Below are 17,583 nucleotides of genomic sequence, written 5' to 3' on the forward strand. Positions count from 1 at the left end.
TGGCCAAGGGGTAACTTATTTAAGCTCTGCCCCCACACTGAGGCTTCTCCCAGAGAGGGAGATCAGGGTGTGGTTTGTTTTCCTCTAAAACTACAAAAACCATCAAAAGCGGTCAAGCTGAGAGAAAAAAAAGTGAACAAACATAAAAACCGCCAGAGAACAAAAGCCTGAAAAAAAACCAGTTTCCTTAGAGCCCACCCCCTTGAGGGGGGCAGGAGGACTTAACTCAGGAAACTCATTGACTGACAACCCACGTGGCAGGCCCGTCCCCGAGAAAACAAACCAAGAAACAAAAAAAAAAAAGAGAGAGAGAGAAAAAAAAAAAGGACTACGAGAGAACAACCACTACTTCATAGGAAAATTTTTATTTTTCACTCATTCCCACTATTCTGGTTCTTTTTTTTTTTTTACACATAGGTCATTTTTTTAACCTATTTACCATCACGGCTGTACAGTACATCAAATTCCATAATACCCTTCTAACCTGAGCTTTTTGATACATACACCTATGTTTTTCTTTTGCATTTTTATTTTTTGAACTCCTCTTTTTAAATTTTAGTTTAGTTTAGTCTAGTTTATTCCTTTTTATTTTTATCCTCTAATATTCATATAGAGTTAAACTTCAAAGTAATCCCCTTTCCCCAATCAATACTACCCCTATAGGTAAATCAATTTTTAATCCCCTTTATCTTAGGAAAGTTGAGTCCTTTAACAAAAATATCAAGATGCATCCAGGAAGAATCAAAACAACCTTCCTCGCACACACTGAGAATTTATAACCACTCTCTCATCTTCTTCTTCCACCAGTGTGGAAGTGTGGAAGAAGTGTGAAGTTTCTTTTTGATGAGGTTCTTCCTTTATTTGCATATATATATTTTTTTCTCTTGTCATATACTTGTATCAGTCTTTTTGTTTGTCTGTTTTTGTTTGTCTACTTCATAAATCTTACCTTGGGGCCCATCTGGGCTGAACCTTCTCTTTCATCTTCCCTTTCTTTCCTGTCTCTCTCTCTCTCTCTCTCTTTTTCTTTTCTTTTGTCTCTCGTTTGGGTGGGGAATCCTGATTTCTCAGAAGTGTTCCAGGGTGCACCTTGACTGCACCAGAGTTGATACATCCAGCTACATCTGTTCAGTCATCTCCCACCAAAATGACTAGGAGGAGGAATGCCCAACAGAAGAAAAATACAGAGGATGGACCTTCTGCAACAGAGCTAATGGCTATCAACATAGACAATATGTCGGAAAGAAAATTCAGGCTAACAATTATCCAGGCAATAGCTAGGTTGGAGAAAGCCATGGATGACCAAATGGAATTGATTAGGGCCAAACTGAAAGCGAACAGACAGGATGTTCACAATGTTAGGGCAGAGCTTAAAGCTACCAGGGAAGAGGTTCACAATGCTCTCAATGAGTTCCAATCTAATCTAAACTCTCTCAAAGCTGGGGTAACTGAGACAGAAGATAGAATTAGTGATCTGGAGGATAAACAGATAGAGAGAAAGGATCAGGAGGAAGCCTGGAACAAACAGCTTAGAAACCACGAAAACAGAATCAGGGAAATAAACAATGCCATGAAGTGTCCAGCGTCAGAATTATTGGAATCCCTGAAGGGGAGGAGAAAGAAAGAAGTCTAGAAGATAAAGTGGAACAAGTCCTTCATGAAAATTTTCCCAATCTTGAGAATGGAACCAGCGTCCATGTACTAGAGGTTGAATGGTCTCCATCCAAGATTATACATTCCAAAAAAATATCACGACACCTGATAGTCAAATTGAGGAATTATAATTGTAGGTATAATCTCTTGAAAGCTGCCAGGGCAAAGAGGCTCCTTACTTACAGAGGGAAGCCCATCAGAATAATGTCAGACCTGTCCACAGAGACCTGGCAAGCCAGAAAAGATATATTCAGGGCACTAAATGAGAAGAACATGCAGCCAAGAATACTTTATCCAGCAAGACTGACATTCAAAATGGATGGAGAAATAAAGAGTTTCCAAGACTGGCAAGGCTTAAAAGACTATGCAACCACCAAGCCAACACTGCAGGAAATATTAAGGGGGGTCTTATAAAAGAGGAAAAATCCTAAGAATAGCATTGAACAGAAATATAGAGACAGTCTACAGAAAGAAAGACTTCAAAGGTGACTCTATGTCAATAAAAACATATCAATAATCACTCTCAATGTGAATGGCCTAAATGTGCCCATAAAACAGCACAGGGTTGCAGATTGGATAAAACGACAGGACCCATCCATATGTTGTCTACAAGAGACCCATTTTGAACCTAAAGATACACCCAAACTGAAAGTGAAGGAATGGAAAAGCATCTTTCATGCCAATGGGCCTCAAAAGAAGGCTGGGGTAGCGATTCTCATATCAGATAAATTAGACTTTAAACTAAAGACTGTAGTCAGAGATACAGAAGGACACTACATAATCCTTAAAGGGACTATCCACCAAGATGATCTAACAATTGTAAATATCTATGCTTCCAATATGGGAGCAGCCAATTACTTAAAAAAACCGTTAATCAAGATAAAGAGTCATATTGATATGAATACACTAATCGTAGGAGATCTTAACACGTCTCTCTCAGAAATAGACAATCAGAAAATCAATAAAGAAACGAGCATTGAATGACACATTGGAACAAATGGACCTCATAGATATATACAGAACATTCTACCCTTATACAACAGAATACTCATTCTTCTCAAGTGCACACGGAACCTTCTCCAGAATAGACCACATACTGGGTCACAAATCAGGACTCAGCCGATACCAAAAGACTGAGATTATTCCCTGCATATTCTCAGATCACAATGCTTTGAAACTGGAGCTCAATCACAAGGAAAAGTTCAGAAGGTACTCAAACACCTGGAAGCTAAAAGCCACCTTGCTTAAGAATGCTGGATCAACCAGGAGATCAAAGAAGAACTGAAATAATTCATGGAAACCAATGAGAATGAAGACACTTTGGTCCAAAACCTATGGGATACAACAAAGGTGGTCCTAAGGGGGAAATACATAGCCATCCAAGCGTCGCTCAAAAAAATTGAAAAATCCAGAATACACCAGCTGTCTCGACACCTTAAAGAACTGGACAATCAACAACAAATCAAACCAACTCCACACACAAGAAGGGAAATCATCAAGATTAGAGCTGAGATCAATGAAGTAGAAACCAGAGATACAGTAGAACGTATCAATGAAACTAGAAGCTGGTTTTTTGAAAGAATCAATAAGATTGATAAACCATTGGCCACACTAATCCAAAAGAAAAGAGAGAAAGCCCAAATTCATAAAATTATGAATGAAAAGGGAGAGATCACAACGAACACCAAGGAAGTAGAAACAATCATCAGAAGTTATTATCAACAGTTATATGCCAATAAGCTTAACAACCTAGATGAAATGAATGAATTCCTGGAAAACTATAAACTCCCAAAATTGAACCAGGAAGAAATTGACAACCTGAATAGACCAAGACCTAGTAATGAGATTGAAGCAATGATCAAAAACCTCCCAAAAAACAAGAGCCCTGGACCTGATGGATTCCCTGGGGAATTCTACCAAACTTTTAAAGAAGAAATAACACCTATTCTCCTGAAGCTGTTTCAAAAAATTGAAGCAGAAGGAAAACTTCCTGACTCTTTCTATGAAGCCAGCATTACCCTGATCCCCAAACCAGGCAAAGACCCTACCAAAAAGGAGAATTTCAGACCAATATCACTGATGAATACGGATGCTAAGATTCTCAACAAGATCCTAGCCAACAGGATCCAACAGCACATTAAAAAGATTATCCACCATGACCAGGTGGGATTCATCCCTGGGCTACAAGGATGGTTCAACATTCGCAAATCAATCAATGTGATACAACAAATTAATATGAGATGAGAGAAGAGCCACATGGTCCTCTCACTTGATGCAGAAAAAGCATTAGACAAAATCCAGCATCCATTCCTGATTAAAATGCTTCAAAGTATAGGGATAGAGGGAACATTCCTTAACTTCATCAAATCTATCTATGAATGACCCACAGCAAATATCATCCTCAAAGGGAAAAAGCTTGCAGCCTTCCCGTTGAGATCGGGAACAAGACAAGGATGCCCACTTTCACCACTCTTGTTCAACATAGTATTAGAAGTCCTAGAAACAGCAATCAGACAACAAAGAGAAATAAAAGGTATCCAAATTGGCAATGAAGAAGTCAAACTCTCTCTCTTCGCAGATGACATGATTTTTTATATGGAAAACCCAAAAGACTCCACACCCAAACTACTAGAACTCATATAGCAATTCAGCAACGTGGCAAGATACAAAGTCAATGTACAGAAATCAGTGGCTTTCGTATACACTAACAATGAAAATACAGAAAGGGAAATTAGAGAATTGATTCCATTTGCTATAGCACCAAGAGCCATAAGATACCTGGGAATAAATCTAACAAAAGAAGTAAAGGATCTGTACTTGAGGAACTACAGAACACTCATGAAAGAAATTGAAGAAGACACAAAAAGATGGAAGACCATTCCATGTTCATGGATCAGAAGAATAAACATTGTTAAAATGTCTATACTGCCTAGAGCAATCTATACTTCTAATGCCATTCTGTTCAAAATTCCACCTGTATTCTTCAAAGAGCTGGAGCAAATAATCCAAAAATTTGTATGGAATCAGAAGAGACCCCAAATTGCTAAGGAAATGTTGAAAAACAAAAATAAAACTGGGGGCATCATGTTACCTGATTTCAAGCTTTATTACAAAGCTGTGATCACCAAGACAGCATGGTACTAGCATAAAAAAAGACACATAGACCAGTGGAACAGAGTAGAGAGCCCAGATATGGACCCTCAACTCTATGGTCAATTAATCTTCGACAAAGCAGGAAAAAATATACAGTGGAAAAGACAGTCTCTTCAATAAATGGTGCTGGGAAAACTGGACAGCTATATATAGAAGAATGAAACTTGACCATTCTCTTACACCATACACAAAGATAAACTCAAAATAGATAAAAGCCCTCAACGTGAGACAGGAATCCATCAGACTCCTAGAGGAGACATGGGCAGTAATCTCTTCGATATCAGTCACAGCAAATTCTTTCAAGATATGTCTCCAAAGGCAAAGGAAACAAAAGCAAAAATAAACTTTTGTGACCTCATCAAAATCAAAAGCTTCTGCACAGCAAAGGAAACAGTCAAAAAAACAAAGAGTCAACCCACGGAATGGGAGAAGATATTTGCAAATGACTGTACAGACAAAAGGTTTATATCCAGGATCTATAATGAACTCCTCAAACTCAACACACACGAAACAGGCAAACATATCAAAAAATGGGCAGAAGATATGAATAGACACTTCTCCAATGAAGACATACAAATGGCTATCAGACACATGAAAAAATGTTCATCATCACTAGCCCTCAGGGAGATTCAAATTAAAACCACATTGAGATACCACCTTACACCAGTTAGAATGGCCAAAATTAACAAAATAGGAAACAACATGTGTTAGAGAGGATGTGGAGAAAGGGGAACCCCCTTACACTGTTGGTGAGAATGCAAGTTGGTGCAGCCTCTTTGGAGAACAGTGTGGAGATTCCTCAAGAAATTAAAAATAGAACTTCCCTATGACCCTGCAATTGCACTCCTGGGTATTTACCCCAAAGATACAGTTGTCATGAAAAGGAGGGCCATCTGTACCCCCAATGTTTATAGCAGCAATGGCCATGGTCGCCAAACTGTGGAAAGAACCAAGATGCCCTTCAATGGACAAATGGATAAGGAAGATGTGGTCCATATACACTATGGAGTATTATGCCTCCATCAGAAAGGATGAATACCCAACTTTTGTAGCAACATGGACGGGACTGGAAGAGATTATGCTGAGTGAAATAAGTCAAGCAGAGAGAGTCAATTATCATATGGTTTCACTTATTTGTGGAGCATAACAAATAGCATGGAGGACAAGGGGTATTAGAGAGGAGAAGGGAGTTGGGGTAAATTGGAAGGGGAGGTGAATCATGAGAGACTATGGACTCTTAAAAACAATCTTGAGGGGTTTGAAGTGGCGGGGGGTGGGCGGTTTGGGTACCAGGTGGTGGGTATTATAGAGGGCACGGATTGCATGGAGCACTGGGTGTGGTGAAAAAATAATGAATACTGTTTTTCTGAAAATAAATAAATCAATTTAATAAAAAAATGAGAGAAAAGACTATATTCTTGGCAAACATTATCATTGATTTAGGATTGGAGATAAACTGACATAAATACGTAGAAGACAGAAGAGGCAAGAGTTGGGTATTATGGGGAGACATAACAATAGAGAATTAAGAGAGACCCCCAGGTGTAGACTTTTGCAACTATGTGGATAAGGGTGTCATTTAGTGAAAGAAAGCAGGAGATTGAGTAAGCTGGGAAAAAAAATTAATGACTTCAGTTTTAGGTAGGTTGAGTTGTATTTGTTTATATGACATTCAAATGGAATTGGTATGGGAAAGTGGTAGGAAGTGGGAAATATGGATCTGAAGGTAATGAGATAGAATTTATGGTCATTGAAAAGAGGAAATTGTGCATGAAAAGTGCATGGAAAACAAGTAGCAAACTAGTAGACAGTCAACCAATTCTCACTCACATATATGTTTTATTTGGCTATCAGAGTATTTAAATATGTTCTAAGTTCTAGTATTAGAGAGCAATAATAATTTGGATTTCCAGATTTTCATGAAAATTCCTAATGAGACAATTCTAGCTCCTTATTGCATGACAGTCAGTAACCCCCTGGAACTGAGTAACAGTTTTCCTTTTGTAGTTGGATAATGTGCTATCCAGTTTGCTACAGCTCTCATTCAGCATATTTGTTTCATTTACATTTCATTTGCATCTGCCTGGCTTCTGTGTGCTCTTGAATTCATGACCACATATGATATGGGAATAGATGACAGACTAGGATAGAGTACAAAGGAATACCAGTATTTAAGATAAAGAAGAGAAAGAAGGCCCATAAAAGAAACTATTAAGAAGCTATTATGGTAAATGAGAAGAATAGAGATAAAGAGGGATACCTAGAAGAATTATTGGGCATTATTTAGATGGATATCATATGATTTTAAGCTCATTTGATCAGTCTATCTAAAATAATTTTTGTAGAATTTATAGAATCCAGAGTACACCAATGTTTTTTAAGTCAGTTTCTAATGGCCATAAGTCTTTCAAGGAATGCTTGATGGTTTTTGGAAGTATAATGTCAAGGGGAAAGTCAGAAAAAAATGTATCAAAATGTTAGTAGTCATTACATTTAGGCAGTAAAATAAGAGATTTTTTTCAGTTAACTATTAGTGTCTTGTAAGTTTGGAATTTTTTTTTAAACAACATATAATATATCTTCTGAAGTCTGAAAAAGTCAATACAAATAACTGAAGTTTAATGCTAAATTATTTTCTGAACTTGAGTGTTTTACAAACTGAGAGTCTAAATAAGAGTTTTGCATTTGGTCTAACTAGTGTTTCTCAAAATATATTTCAGTGAGTATTTACTGCATATTATGACTCTAAGAAGCTTTGAAGAAGAATAAAAAAAATATTTAATTAAGGGTTTCTCAAACTTTTTGATATGTAACACTCTTTATGTGAAATACCTTATATATTCATTAGCTTATCATGGAGTTCACTTTGGCATTTGTTCTTCCAGTCATACCAAGAAACAGGAATTTGTAGTTTTTTGGATATTATTAGTTTCCAAGGGATAATTGAAGGACACTGTTCCTTATGAGAGGCACTTTACTCTAATAAAACACGGCATTTATAATGCAGATAGTATTTGTTTCCAATTACTCCAGTGATTTACAACAGTCATAATACATACTATTCATTGAGTACTTACTATGTTTTGACATTATATTAGGTATTATATATAAATATTGTAATCCTCATAATTATTCAGTAGGATTAGTACTACTATCTCCATTTTTAGATAAGAAAATTCAGGATAAAACCATTAAGAAAATATCTAATAAGTCTGTATTTATTCCTCTGAGTCTCTGTGGGGAGTTAGTATCTGGGAAACCTGGAGTTATTTAATTTGTGACATTTTTCTGTTCCCAAAAAGTTTTAAAATTTATTCATCTTTACTGTTTTATGAAGAATCTTTGATGATGTTCATATATGCATAAGAAATAAATTATTCTTAAAAGAAATAAATTATAACTGTCAATATAATCATAATAGGGTTAATCTGGCATATTTAGACCGTTGAAGAAAGGATGTGGAAAATGAATAATAAATACATGGTCATATCAGGTCATATTGTATTTAACATGGCATAATACTCAACAATGATATATTAAAGTAGGAAATATAAAAGAAACATGCCAGATATCAGAGTAGAATAAATTTAGTATGTGTTGCTGAAGCGAGCACTGGAGTAGAATAAATTTAAAGTCAGATTTACAGAGCACAGGTCCTTTTAACAATATACACTTAGACACATAGTTATCTGTTATTGATTACCCTGTTATTGATTAACACATAAATGAGACATAACCTGCAAACTAGGATTCCCCACTTTGTCAGTTTTCTGTGCATTGGCTATCACTAGAGAGAGTATCTGTAAATCAAAGGAACTATTGTACTTTTCTTAGGAGAAAAATCAGAGGTTTTTTATCAAAGGAAGTTATAAATCAGTTATATACTTTGCAATTTGGTTGAAACAGACTAATAGCATTAGCCTTGTGGCCATATAAGATTTCTTTGTATAAGATCAGTTTCAAATTTTCAGAGGCTTAGATTTGGCAACAAACATAAATACCAATTCATAAATTCATAATTTGATGAAAAGACATAATTCATCTTGACTATTAACAATTTTTCTTTGATAATGATAAACAAAGTTGATAACATGGAAAGATCTAAAATATCACTTTCATTATTAATATTGTCTCTTTAACTATATAATTTTTATGTTATAAAAATGAAGAATCTTGTTGTTATGTGGATATATGTTCTTAAACCTGATTTTAAAAAATTATACCTGCTTTAATAGAGTTAATAAGAGAAAGAAAAGTAGTCTTAAAGAAAAAAAAAACAAAATTCAAATTAATCTAAGTTTAAACCTCAGAATATTGCGAGTGTGCTCCAGTGTAATTTCTTTGTTCCAGTCTATAGTGGTAAGGTATTTTAATTTTTATTTTTTAATTACTATTTTGAATTGATTTAACAGATCCACGAAGACTCATCCAGGTCCAGTTGTACATTTAAGTGATAGCCCAAGAGATGAAGGGAAAGTGAGTATTACAATGCCATTATTCTTGCATTTATTTTCCTCATTCTTGAATGAAGGTGTTTCTTAATATTATTTTGTACCTAACTTGTAGCACAGTTCAAAGCATTCAGCGTTTTCTAAAATTAAAATATGTTGAATGAATGAGCAAATAATGAATAAATGAATTATTCACACTAATAATGGTCCCAAATTAAGTCTTTATTTTTACCTAGAGCTAAAGTTCTTATTTAATTCTAGAATTTTGGGGAAAGTATGGAATTTGTGAAACAACTTGAGTTTTCAAATGTTCTATGCTGGAGTTTAACAATATATTTATCAATATCATTAATCATTGGCCTTTGCTATTCAGTTTTGGTAATGATAAATGGCCAATATAAAATAATCATAAATTAGCCAATCATGATTTTATAAATAGGTAATTATATAGAAAATTTTCTGAGATTATAGAAATAATCCTTATTCATTTGGATTATTCATAATTTTCTTTTGATGATGAGGAAACAAAGTTGATAATATGAAAAGATCTAAAGCATCATTATCACCATAAGCGTAGCCTCTTTGTTTATTTTTAGCTAAGCACCATAGAAAACACCTGAGTAAATTAGTTAGCATAGATTTACTTCTTTGCTTATTTTTAAATGATAAAAACTCAATTTGCCTAATAAATACTGAGCCTGAAAGTCAAGTCTGCCTAGTGGTAATAGAAAGAACATTGAATTTATTCAAATTGTTACATAAATACAGTCTTTTGTTTTGTTTTAAACTTTTAAATAGAGTGAAATTTTATTATATTATTTTATTTTATTTCTTTTAAGTGTTCCAAAATTCATTGTTTATGCACCACAGCCAGTGCTCCATACAATACATACCCTCTGTAATACCCACCACCAGGCTCATGCAACCCTCTACCCCCCTCCCCTCCAAAACAGTGTTATTCTAATCTGTCATCAGAATTTACTTATTTTTAAGGAAATGATTCTGAAATTCATAAGAAAAGTGTGCCTGGGTGGCTCAACCGGTTAAGCAACTGCCTTTAGCTCTGGTCATGATCCCAGAGTTCTAGGATCAGAGTCTGCATTGGGCTTCCTGTTCCATGGGAAACCTGCTTCTTTCTCTGCATCTGTCTCTCTCTCTCTCTGTCTTTCTGTCTCATGAATAAATAAATAAAATCTTTAAAAAAAAATAAAATAGGGGCACCAGGGAGGCTCAGTTGGTTAAGCAATTGCCTTCAGTTCAGGATATGATCCCAGGGTCCCAGGATAGAGCCCCACATCTGCCTCCTTGCTCACTGGGGAGCATGCTCTCCCTCTCTCTTTGCCTTTACATGCTACTCCACCAGCTTGTGCTTTCTTTGTCAAATAAATAAATAAAAATTCTTAAAAAAAAAACAAAAAATAAAAATAAAGAAAATAAAATTCTTAAGAAAGAGAAAATGTTTTTCTCTACATCCTCACCAACAATTGTTATTTCTTGTGTTTTTGATGTTAACCATTCTGACAGGTGTAAGGTGACATCTCATTGTGGTTTTGATTTGCATTTCCCTGATTATCAGTGATGTTGAGCATCTTTTCATGTGTGTGTTTCACCTGTGTATCTTTGGAAAAATGTCTATTCAGGTCTTCCATCCATATTTTAATTGGATTATTTGGGTTTTTTGGTGTTGTATCAGTTCTTTTTTTTTTTTTCCAATTTATTTATTTTCAGAAAAACATTATTCATTATTTTTTCACCACACCTAGTGCTCCATGCAAGCCGTGTCCTCTATAATACCCACCACCTGGTACCCCAACCTCCCACCCCCCGCCACTTCAAACCCCTCAGACTGTTTTTCAGAGTCCATAGTCTCTCATGGTTCACCTCCCCTTCCAATTTACCCAAATTCCCTACTCCTCTCTAACGCCCCTTGTCCTCCATGCTATTTGTTATGCTCCACAAATAAGTGAAACCATATGATAATTGACTCTCTCTGCTTGACTTATTTCACTCAGCATAATCTCTTCCAGTCCCGTCCATGTTGCTACAAAAGTTGGATATTCATCCTTTCTGATGGAGGCATAATACTCCATAGTGTATATGGACCACATCTTCCTTATCCATTCATCCATTGAAGGGCATCTTGGTTCTTTCCATAGTTTGGCGACTGTGGCCATTGCTGCTATAAACATTGGGGTACAGATGGCCCTTCTTTTCACGACATCTGTGTCTTTGGGGTAAATACCCAGGAGTGCAATTGCAGGGTCATAGGGAAGTTCTATTTTTAATTTCTTGAGGAATCTCCACACTGTTCTCCAAAGAGGCTGCACCAACTTGCATTCCCACCAACAGTGTAAGAGGGTTCCCCTTTCTCCACATCCTCTCCAACACATGTATCAGTTCTTAATATGTTTTGGATACTAACCCCTTATTGGATAAACCATTAGTAAATATCTTCTCTCATTCAGTAGGTAGCCTTTTTGTTTTGTTAATGGTTTTCTCCATGGTACAAAAGTTTTTTTTTTTTTTTTTAAGATTTTATTTATTGTTTTGAGAGAGAGAGAGATTGAACATGAGAGGGGAGAGGGTCAGAGGGAGAATCCAAGTCCCTGCCTATTAGGGAGCCCAATGCAGGACTCAATCCCAGGACTCCAGGATCATGACTTGAGGTAGAGGCAGTTACTTAACCAACTGAGCCATCCAGGTGCCCAGCTATTTTTTTTTTTTAAGTTTTATTTATTTATGGGTTACATAAGTGGCTCAGTCCATTGGCTTCTGCCTTCAGTTTAGGTCATAATCTCAGGATCCTGGGATTGAGCCCAAAATCATCACTCTTCCTGCTCAGCAGGGAGTCTGCTTCTCCATCTAACCCCCCCACCCCGATTGTGCTCTCTGTTTCTCTCTCAAATAAATAAAATCTTAAAAAAATAAAAGACTTATTTATTTATTTTAAAGAGAGGGAGCATGAGTGTGAGTGAGAGGGAGGGGCAGAGGGAGAGAATCTTTTAAGCAAACTCTGTTGAGTGCAGAGCCCCACCCTGGCTGGATTCCATGACCCATGAGATCATGACTTAAGCTGAAAAAAACAAGATTTAGATGCTTAATGGACTGAGCCACCCAGGCCCTCTTGTACAAGGGGTATTGGATATACTCCCAATAGCTTAATTTTGCTTTTGTTTTCCTTGCTTGAAGAGACTTATCTAGAAAAACATTTCTATAGCTAATTTCAAAGAAATTAAATTACTGCTAATGTTTTCTTCTAGGAGTTTTGATTTCAGATCTCACATTTAGGTCTTTAATCCATTTTGAGTTTATTTTTGTGTATAGTATAAAAATGTGGTCCAGGTTCATTCTTTTGCACGTAGCCATTTAGTTTTCCCAATGCTTACAATGGCAGCACATATACTAAAATTGGAATGATAGAAAGAAAATTAACATGGCTCCTGGACAAGGATGACATGCAAATTAGTTTTCCAAGGACCATTTGTTGAAGAGACTATCTTTTTACTATTGTGTATTATTACCTCTTTTATCATAGATTAATTGACCACATAAGCATAGGTTTATTTCTGGACTCTGTTCTGTTCATTGATCTATATGTCTGTTCTTGTGTTAGTATCATACTGTTTTAATTACTACAGCTTTGTAGTGTATCTTGAATTCTGGGATTGTGATACCTCCAGCTTTATTCACTGATGGTGGGAATGCAAATTGATATAGCCACTGTGAAAAATAGTAGTTTCTCAAAAAATTAAAAATGGAAATAAGCCATATGATCCAGTAATAACACTGTTGGATATTTATCAAAACAAAACAAAACAAAACAAAAACAAAAAACAAAAAACCACACTTGTTTGAAAAGATATATACAGCCCCATGTTTATTGCAGCATTATTTACAATAACCAACATGATAGCAAGCCATGTGTCCATACACAGATGAATGGATAAAGAAGATGTGGAGTAGTGGAGTAGTACTCAGTACATTGGAGTAGTACTAAGCCATAAAAAAGAATGAGATCTTGCCATTTGCAACAATATGGATGAATCTGGAGGGTATAATGCTTAGTGAAATAAGAGAAAGACAGATATAATATGATTTCACTCACATTGTGGAATTTATGAAACAAAACAAGTGAACAATGACACAAGCAAAAACCTAGACTCTTAATTATAGAGAACAAATCTGTGGTTGCCACAGAGGAGAAGGTTGGGGACAGGAGTGGAATAGATAAATGGGATCAAGAACACACTTACCTTGATGAGCATTGAATAATGTATAGAATTGTTGAATTATACATATTCCATACCTGAAACTAATATAAGCTATATATTATACTTTAATTAAGAAAAAATAAGTAACTAAATTTTTTAAAAAGCAAATATTTTAAGGCATTTTTTAAAAAAATTTTTAAGATTTTTTGTTATTTATTTCATAGAGAGAGAGAGATCACAAATAGGCAGAGAGGCAGGCAGAGAGAAGGGGAACAGTCTCCCTGCTGAGCAGACAGCCCAATGCAGGGTTTGATCCCAAGACTCTGAGATCATGACCTGCGTGGAAGGCAGAGGCTTAACCCACTGAGCCACCCAGGTGCCCCTAAGGCATTATTTATTTATTTATTTATTTTCCCCAAGTTTTTATTTAAATTCCAGTTAGTTAACAGTGTAATATTAATTTGAGGTGTAGTATTTAGTAATTCATCACTTACATACAACACCCAATACTCATCACAGCAAGTACCCTCCTTAATACTCATCACCCATTTAAACCATCCCCCACCCACCTCCCTTCTAGGGAAGTAACCCTCAGTTTGTTCTCTATAGCTAAGAATCTGTTTTTCTGGTTTGCCTCTCTTCCCCCCCGCCCACCCCATTCATCTGTTTTGTTTCTTAAGTTCCACATATGAGTGAAATAATATAGTATTTGTCTTTCTCTGTCTGACATTTCGCTAATACTCTCTAGTTCCATCCACATCATTGCAAATGGCAAGATCTCATTCTTTTTTTTGGCTGAGTAATATTCCTGTGTGTGTGTGTGTGTGTGTGTGTGTGTGTAATCTTTATTCATTTATCAGTTGATGGACATTTGGGTTCTTTCCATAATTTGGCTATCATTTAGAAGAAATACAGTACATTGTCAATTGGAACAAGGGGATAAAAATTACCAGTAGATCTAAATGGATATTCCAGAAATGATTCAGACATTTGGTGTAATTTTTGGATTTTAGAGAAGATGATTTAGGACATAATAAACTTGAATAAATGGTGTTGAACAACTGGCTATTTTGAAAAAAGGTATATGGTCTCTACCTTACACCATTCACAGAAATAAATTCCAGATGGATAAGATATGTAAATGTTAAAATCACAACTCAGAAAGTTTTAGAAGAAACTATAGTAAATGAGTTTTTACTTTGAAGTAGGGTATCCTTGGACAAGACATAAACTAAAAGCTTTAAGGAGTATACCATAACAAGACAAGATAAGAGACAGGCAAGAAGTTGGGAGATATTTGCTTACATATAGAGTATATAGAGTAGGCAAATAATAAACATGCAAATTATATAAGAAACTTATACTAAATCCTCATCTTTCCTAATAGGAAATCAGTAGATAATGTCTAATTAACATATCATGAAATGGAAATACCAAGATATTTAGAAATATGGGAGTAAGACTACTAGAAAAGATAATTGTATGAGTTGAAGATGTGGTTGCCTCTTACCTCTAGACAGTCGGGTTTGACTGCTAAGTGGAGGAAATGACCTTACTAATTATTACTAGGGAAATGCATTATCCTATTTTTTCTATATTATACTGGCAAAATATTAAAAAATTAATAATATCAGGTAAAAGGAAAATATTAATAATTGAGAAATGGATATCTAGATACAGCAGTAGTAGGTATATAAACCGTATAGGCAATTTGGCATTATCACCATTTAAAACATATATTCATTATGATTTGGAAAATTCATTTCAGATGTCTATCCTATTTATATGATCAAGGGGATAAAATATTGAAAACAGCCTAAAGTTCAAAGAATAGAAAATTGAATAAATGAAGGCAAATATATTCACACTGTAGAATGCTGTGCTGATATGGAAAGTTCTTGAAGCCATGATTTTTTTAAAGAAAAATTGCAGAAAAATAAATACACTTTAAAAACACTTGAAAATGCATTTGTATTTGTATTATATATTCAAATACACAAGAAAAATGTACAGAAAATATATGTACAAATCTGGGTAGGATACTGGAAATCAGAACTGGGGGAAATGATCAAAGGTATTGATTATTTCCTTTGTGTTAAAATTTTTATGAAAGAATATAATATGTTAATTTTGTAATTAAAATTAAAAGGGATGCAAAATAAGTTAGTAGTAGAGTCAGAAGGTTGTATCTTTGAATTGTGGCTCTAGAACTTATTAGCATATAATCTTGAATAAATTATTTGACTTCTTGTAGACTAGTTTTTCCATAAACAGCTTTTTGATACAGAAGTTTTTTATTCAACTTTTCAGTTTTTTCATTTGATTCTTGCATTTTGTTTCTTCTTCAGGAAAACATTTCTTCCTGAGGTAAAATAAAATCCTTCAAAAAAACATCAGTTTTAAATCTTATCATTTCACAATTAGATTTATTTTTTTATTTTGAAAGATTTTATTTATTTATTTGACAGAGAGAGATCATAAGTAGGCAGACAGGCAGGCAGGCAGAGAGAGAGGAGGAAGCAGGCTCCCTGCTGAGCAGAGAGCCCGATGTGGGACTCGATCCCAGGACCCTGAGATCATGACCCGAGCCGAAGGCAGCGGCTTAACCCACTGAGCCACCCAGGCACCCCACAATTAGATTTTAACCTAATTAAATTTATTTTATGTTGGTTTGAGATAAGATTATGTTTTTAAATATAAATAATTCATTTATTGAATTGTCATTTCAGTTACCACTAATGTATAAGAGCATCTCACTCATATATCAGTTCCCATATTTGGATAGTTCTTTTCCTGGACTTTTTCCTCTATTGTATTGATATATTTATTTATTATTGTACTTTTACTACATTTTTATTAGAAATAATTAATAAAAGTTGCAGAAAATATCTTGTTATCTGGAAGGTCTGCCCCATCTCCCTTCTCCATCTAGGCTTTTTCTGATTTTTAATTGTACTATATACATTTTAGAATCACTTTATCAAGTTCTATGTAAATCCCTGCTGGAATTTTGTTTGAAACTTGGACATATTGATTAGAAAAATTTACTTCATTAATATACAAGTGTTCCTATAAACATGATATATTTCCTTTGGTTTTCTTGCCTTTTTCTATGTATAGCTTTGAACATTTTGCCACAAAATTCTTTCTCTTATAAACTACATTGTTAGTCACCATACAGTACATCATTAGTTTTGGATGTAGTGTTCCAAGATTCATTGTTTGAATATAACATCCAGTGCTCCATTCAATATGTGCCCTCCTTAATAACTCATCACCATCACCACCCCTTAAACTCTCGGTTTGTTTCTCAGAGTCTGCAGTCTCTGATGGTTCTTCTCCTCCTCCAACAACCCCTTCATTTTTCCCTTCCTTCTTCTAATGTCCTCCATGCTTTCCTTATGTTTCACAAATAAGGGAAACCATATGATAACGAACTTTCTCTGCTTGACTTAATTCACTTAGGATAATCTCCTCCAGTCTCATCCGTGTTGATGCAAAAGTTGGGTATTCTTCCCTTTTGATGGCTGAGTAATATTCCATCGTATATATGGACCACATCTTCTTTATGTATTCATCTCTTGAAGGGCATCTTGGCTCCTTCCACAGTTTGGCTATTGTGGACATTGTTGCTAGGAACATTGGCATACATATGGCCTTTTCACTACATCTGTATCTCTGGGGTAAATACCCAGTAGTGCAATTGCAAGATCATAGGGTAGCTCTATTTTTAATATTTTGAGGAACCTCCAAACTGTTTTCCAAAGTAGCTGCACCAACTTGCATTCCCACCAACAGTGTTAAGAGGGTTCCCCTTTCTCCACAACCTATCAAGCATTTGTTGTTTCCTGCCTTGTCAATTTTTGCCATTCTAAATGTTGTGAGGTGGTATCTCAATGTAGTTTTGATTTGAATTTTCTTGATGGCTAATGATGATGAACATATTTTTATGTGTCCATTAGTCATTTGTATGTCTTCTTTGGAGAAGTGTCTGTTCATGTATTCTGCCCATTTTTTGACCTGATTATCTGTTTTGTGTGTGTTGAGTTTGAGAGTTCTTTATAGATCTTGGATATCAGCCCTTTGTCATTGCAAATATCTTTTCCCATTTTGTG

At 35.2% G+C, this 17,583-nt stretch overlaps 1 protein-coding gene and 1 non-coding gene across 7 annotated transcripts in view; both read left to right on the plus strand.

The window, feature by feature from the left end:
* The window catches only part of STXBP5L (syntaxin binding protein 5L), a 415,834-nt gene that overhangs the window by 167,445 nt on the left and 230,806 nt on the right, over window positions 1-17,583 (plus strand). For all 6 annotated transcript variants that reach the window (XM_044251475.1, XM_044251473.1, XM_044251477.1 and 3 more), the window contains exon 7: window positions 9,219-9,282. In XM_044251475.1, coding sequence (XP_044107410.1) covers window positions 9,219-9,282 — 64 coding nt within the window. The remainder of the gene's footprint in view (window positions 1-9,218; window positions 9,283-17,583) is intronic.
* Window positions 12,636-12,742, plus strand: LOC122911021. The gene has a single exon (XR_006385363.1). It is a non-coding gene; the product is annotated as a U6 spliceosomal RNA (small nuclear RNA).

Source organism: Neovison vison, chromosome 6, assembly GCF_020171115.1.
Source record: "Neovison vison isolate M4711 chromosome 6, ASM_NN_V1, whole genome shotgun sequence".
Taxonomy (NCBI): Eukaryota; Metazoa; Chordata; class Mammalia; order Carnivora; family Mustelidae; genus Neogale; species Neogale vison.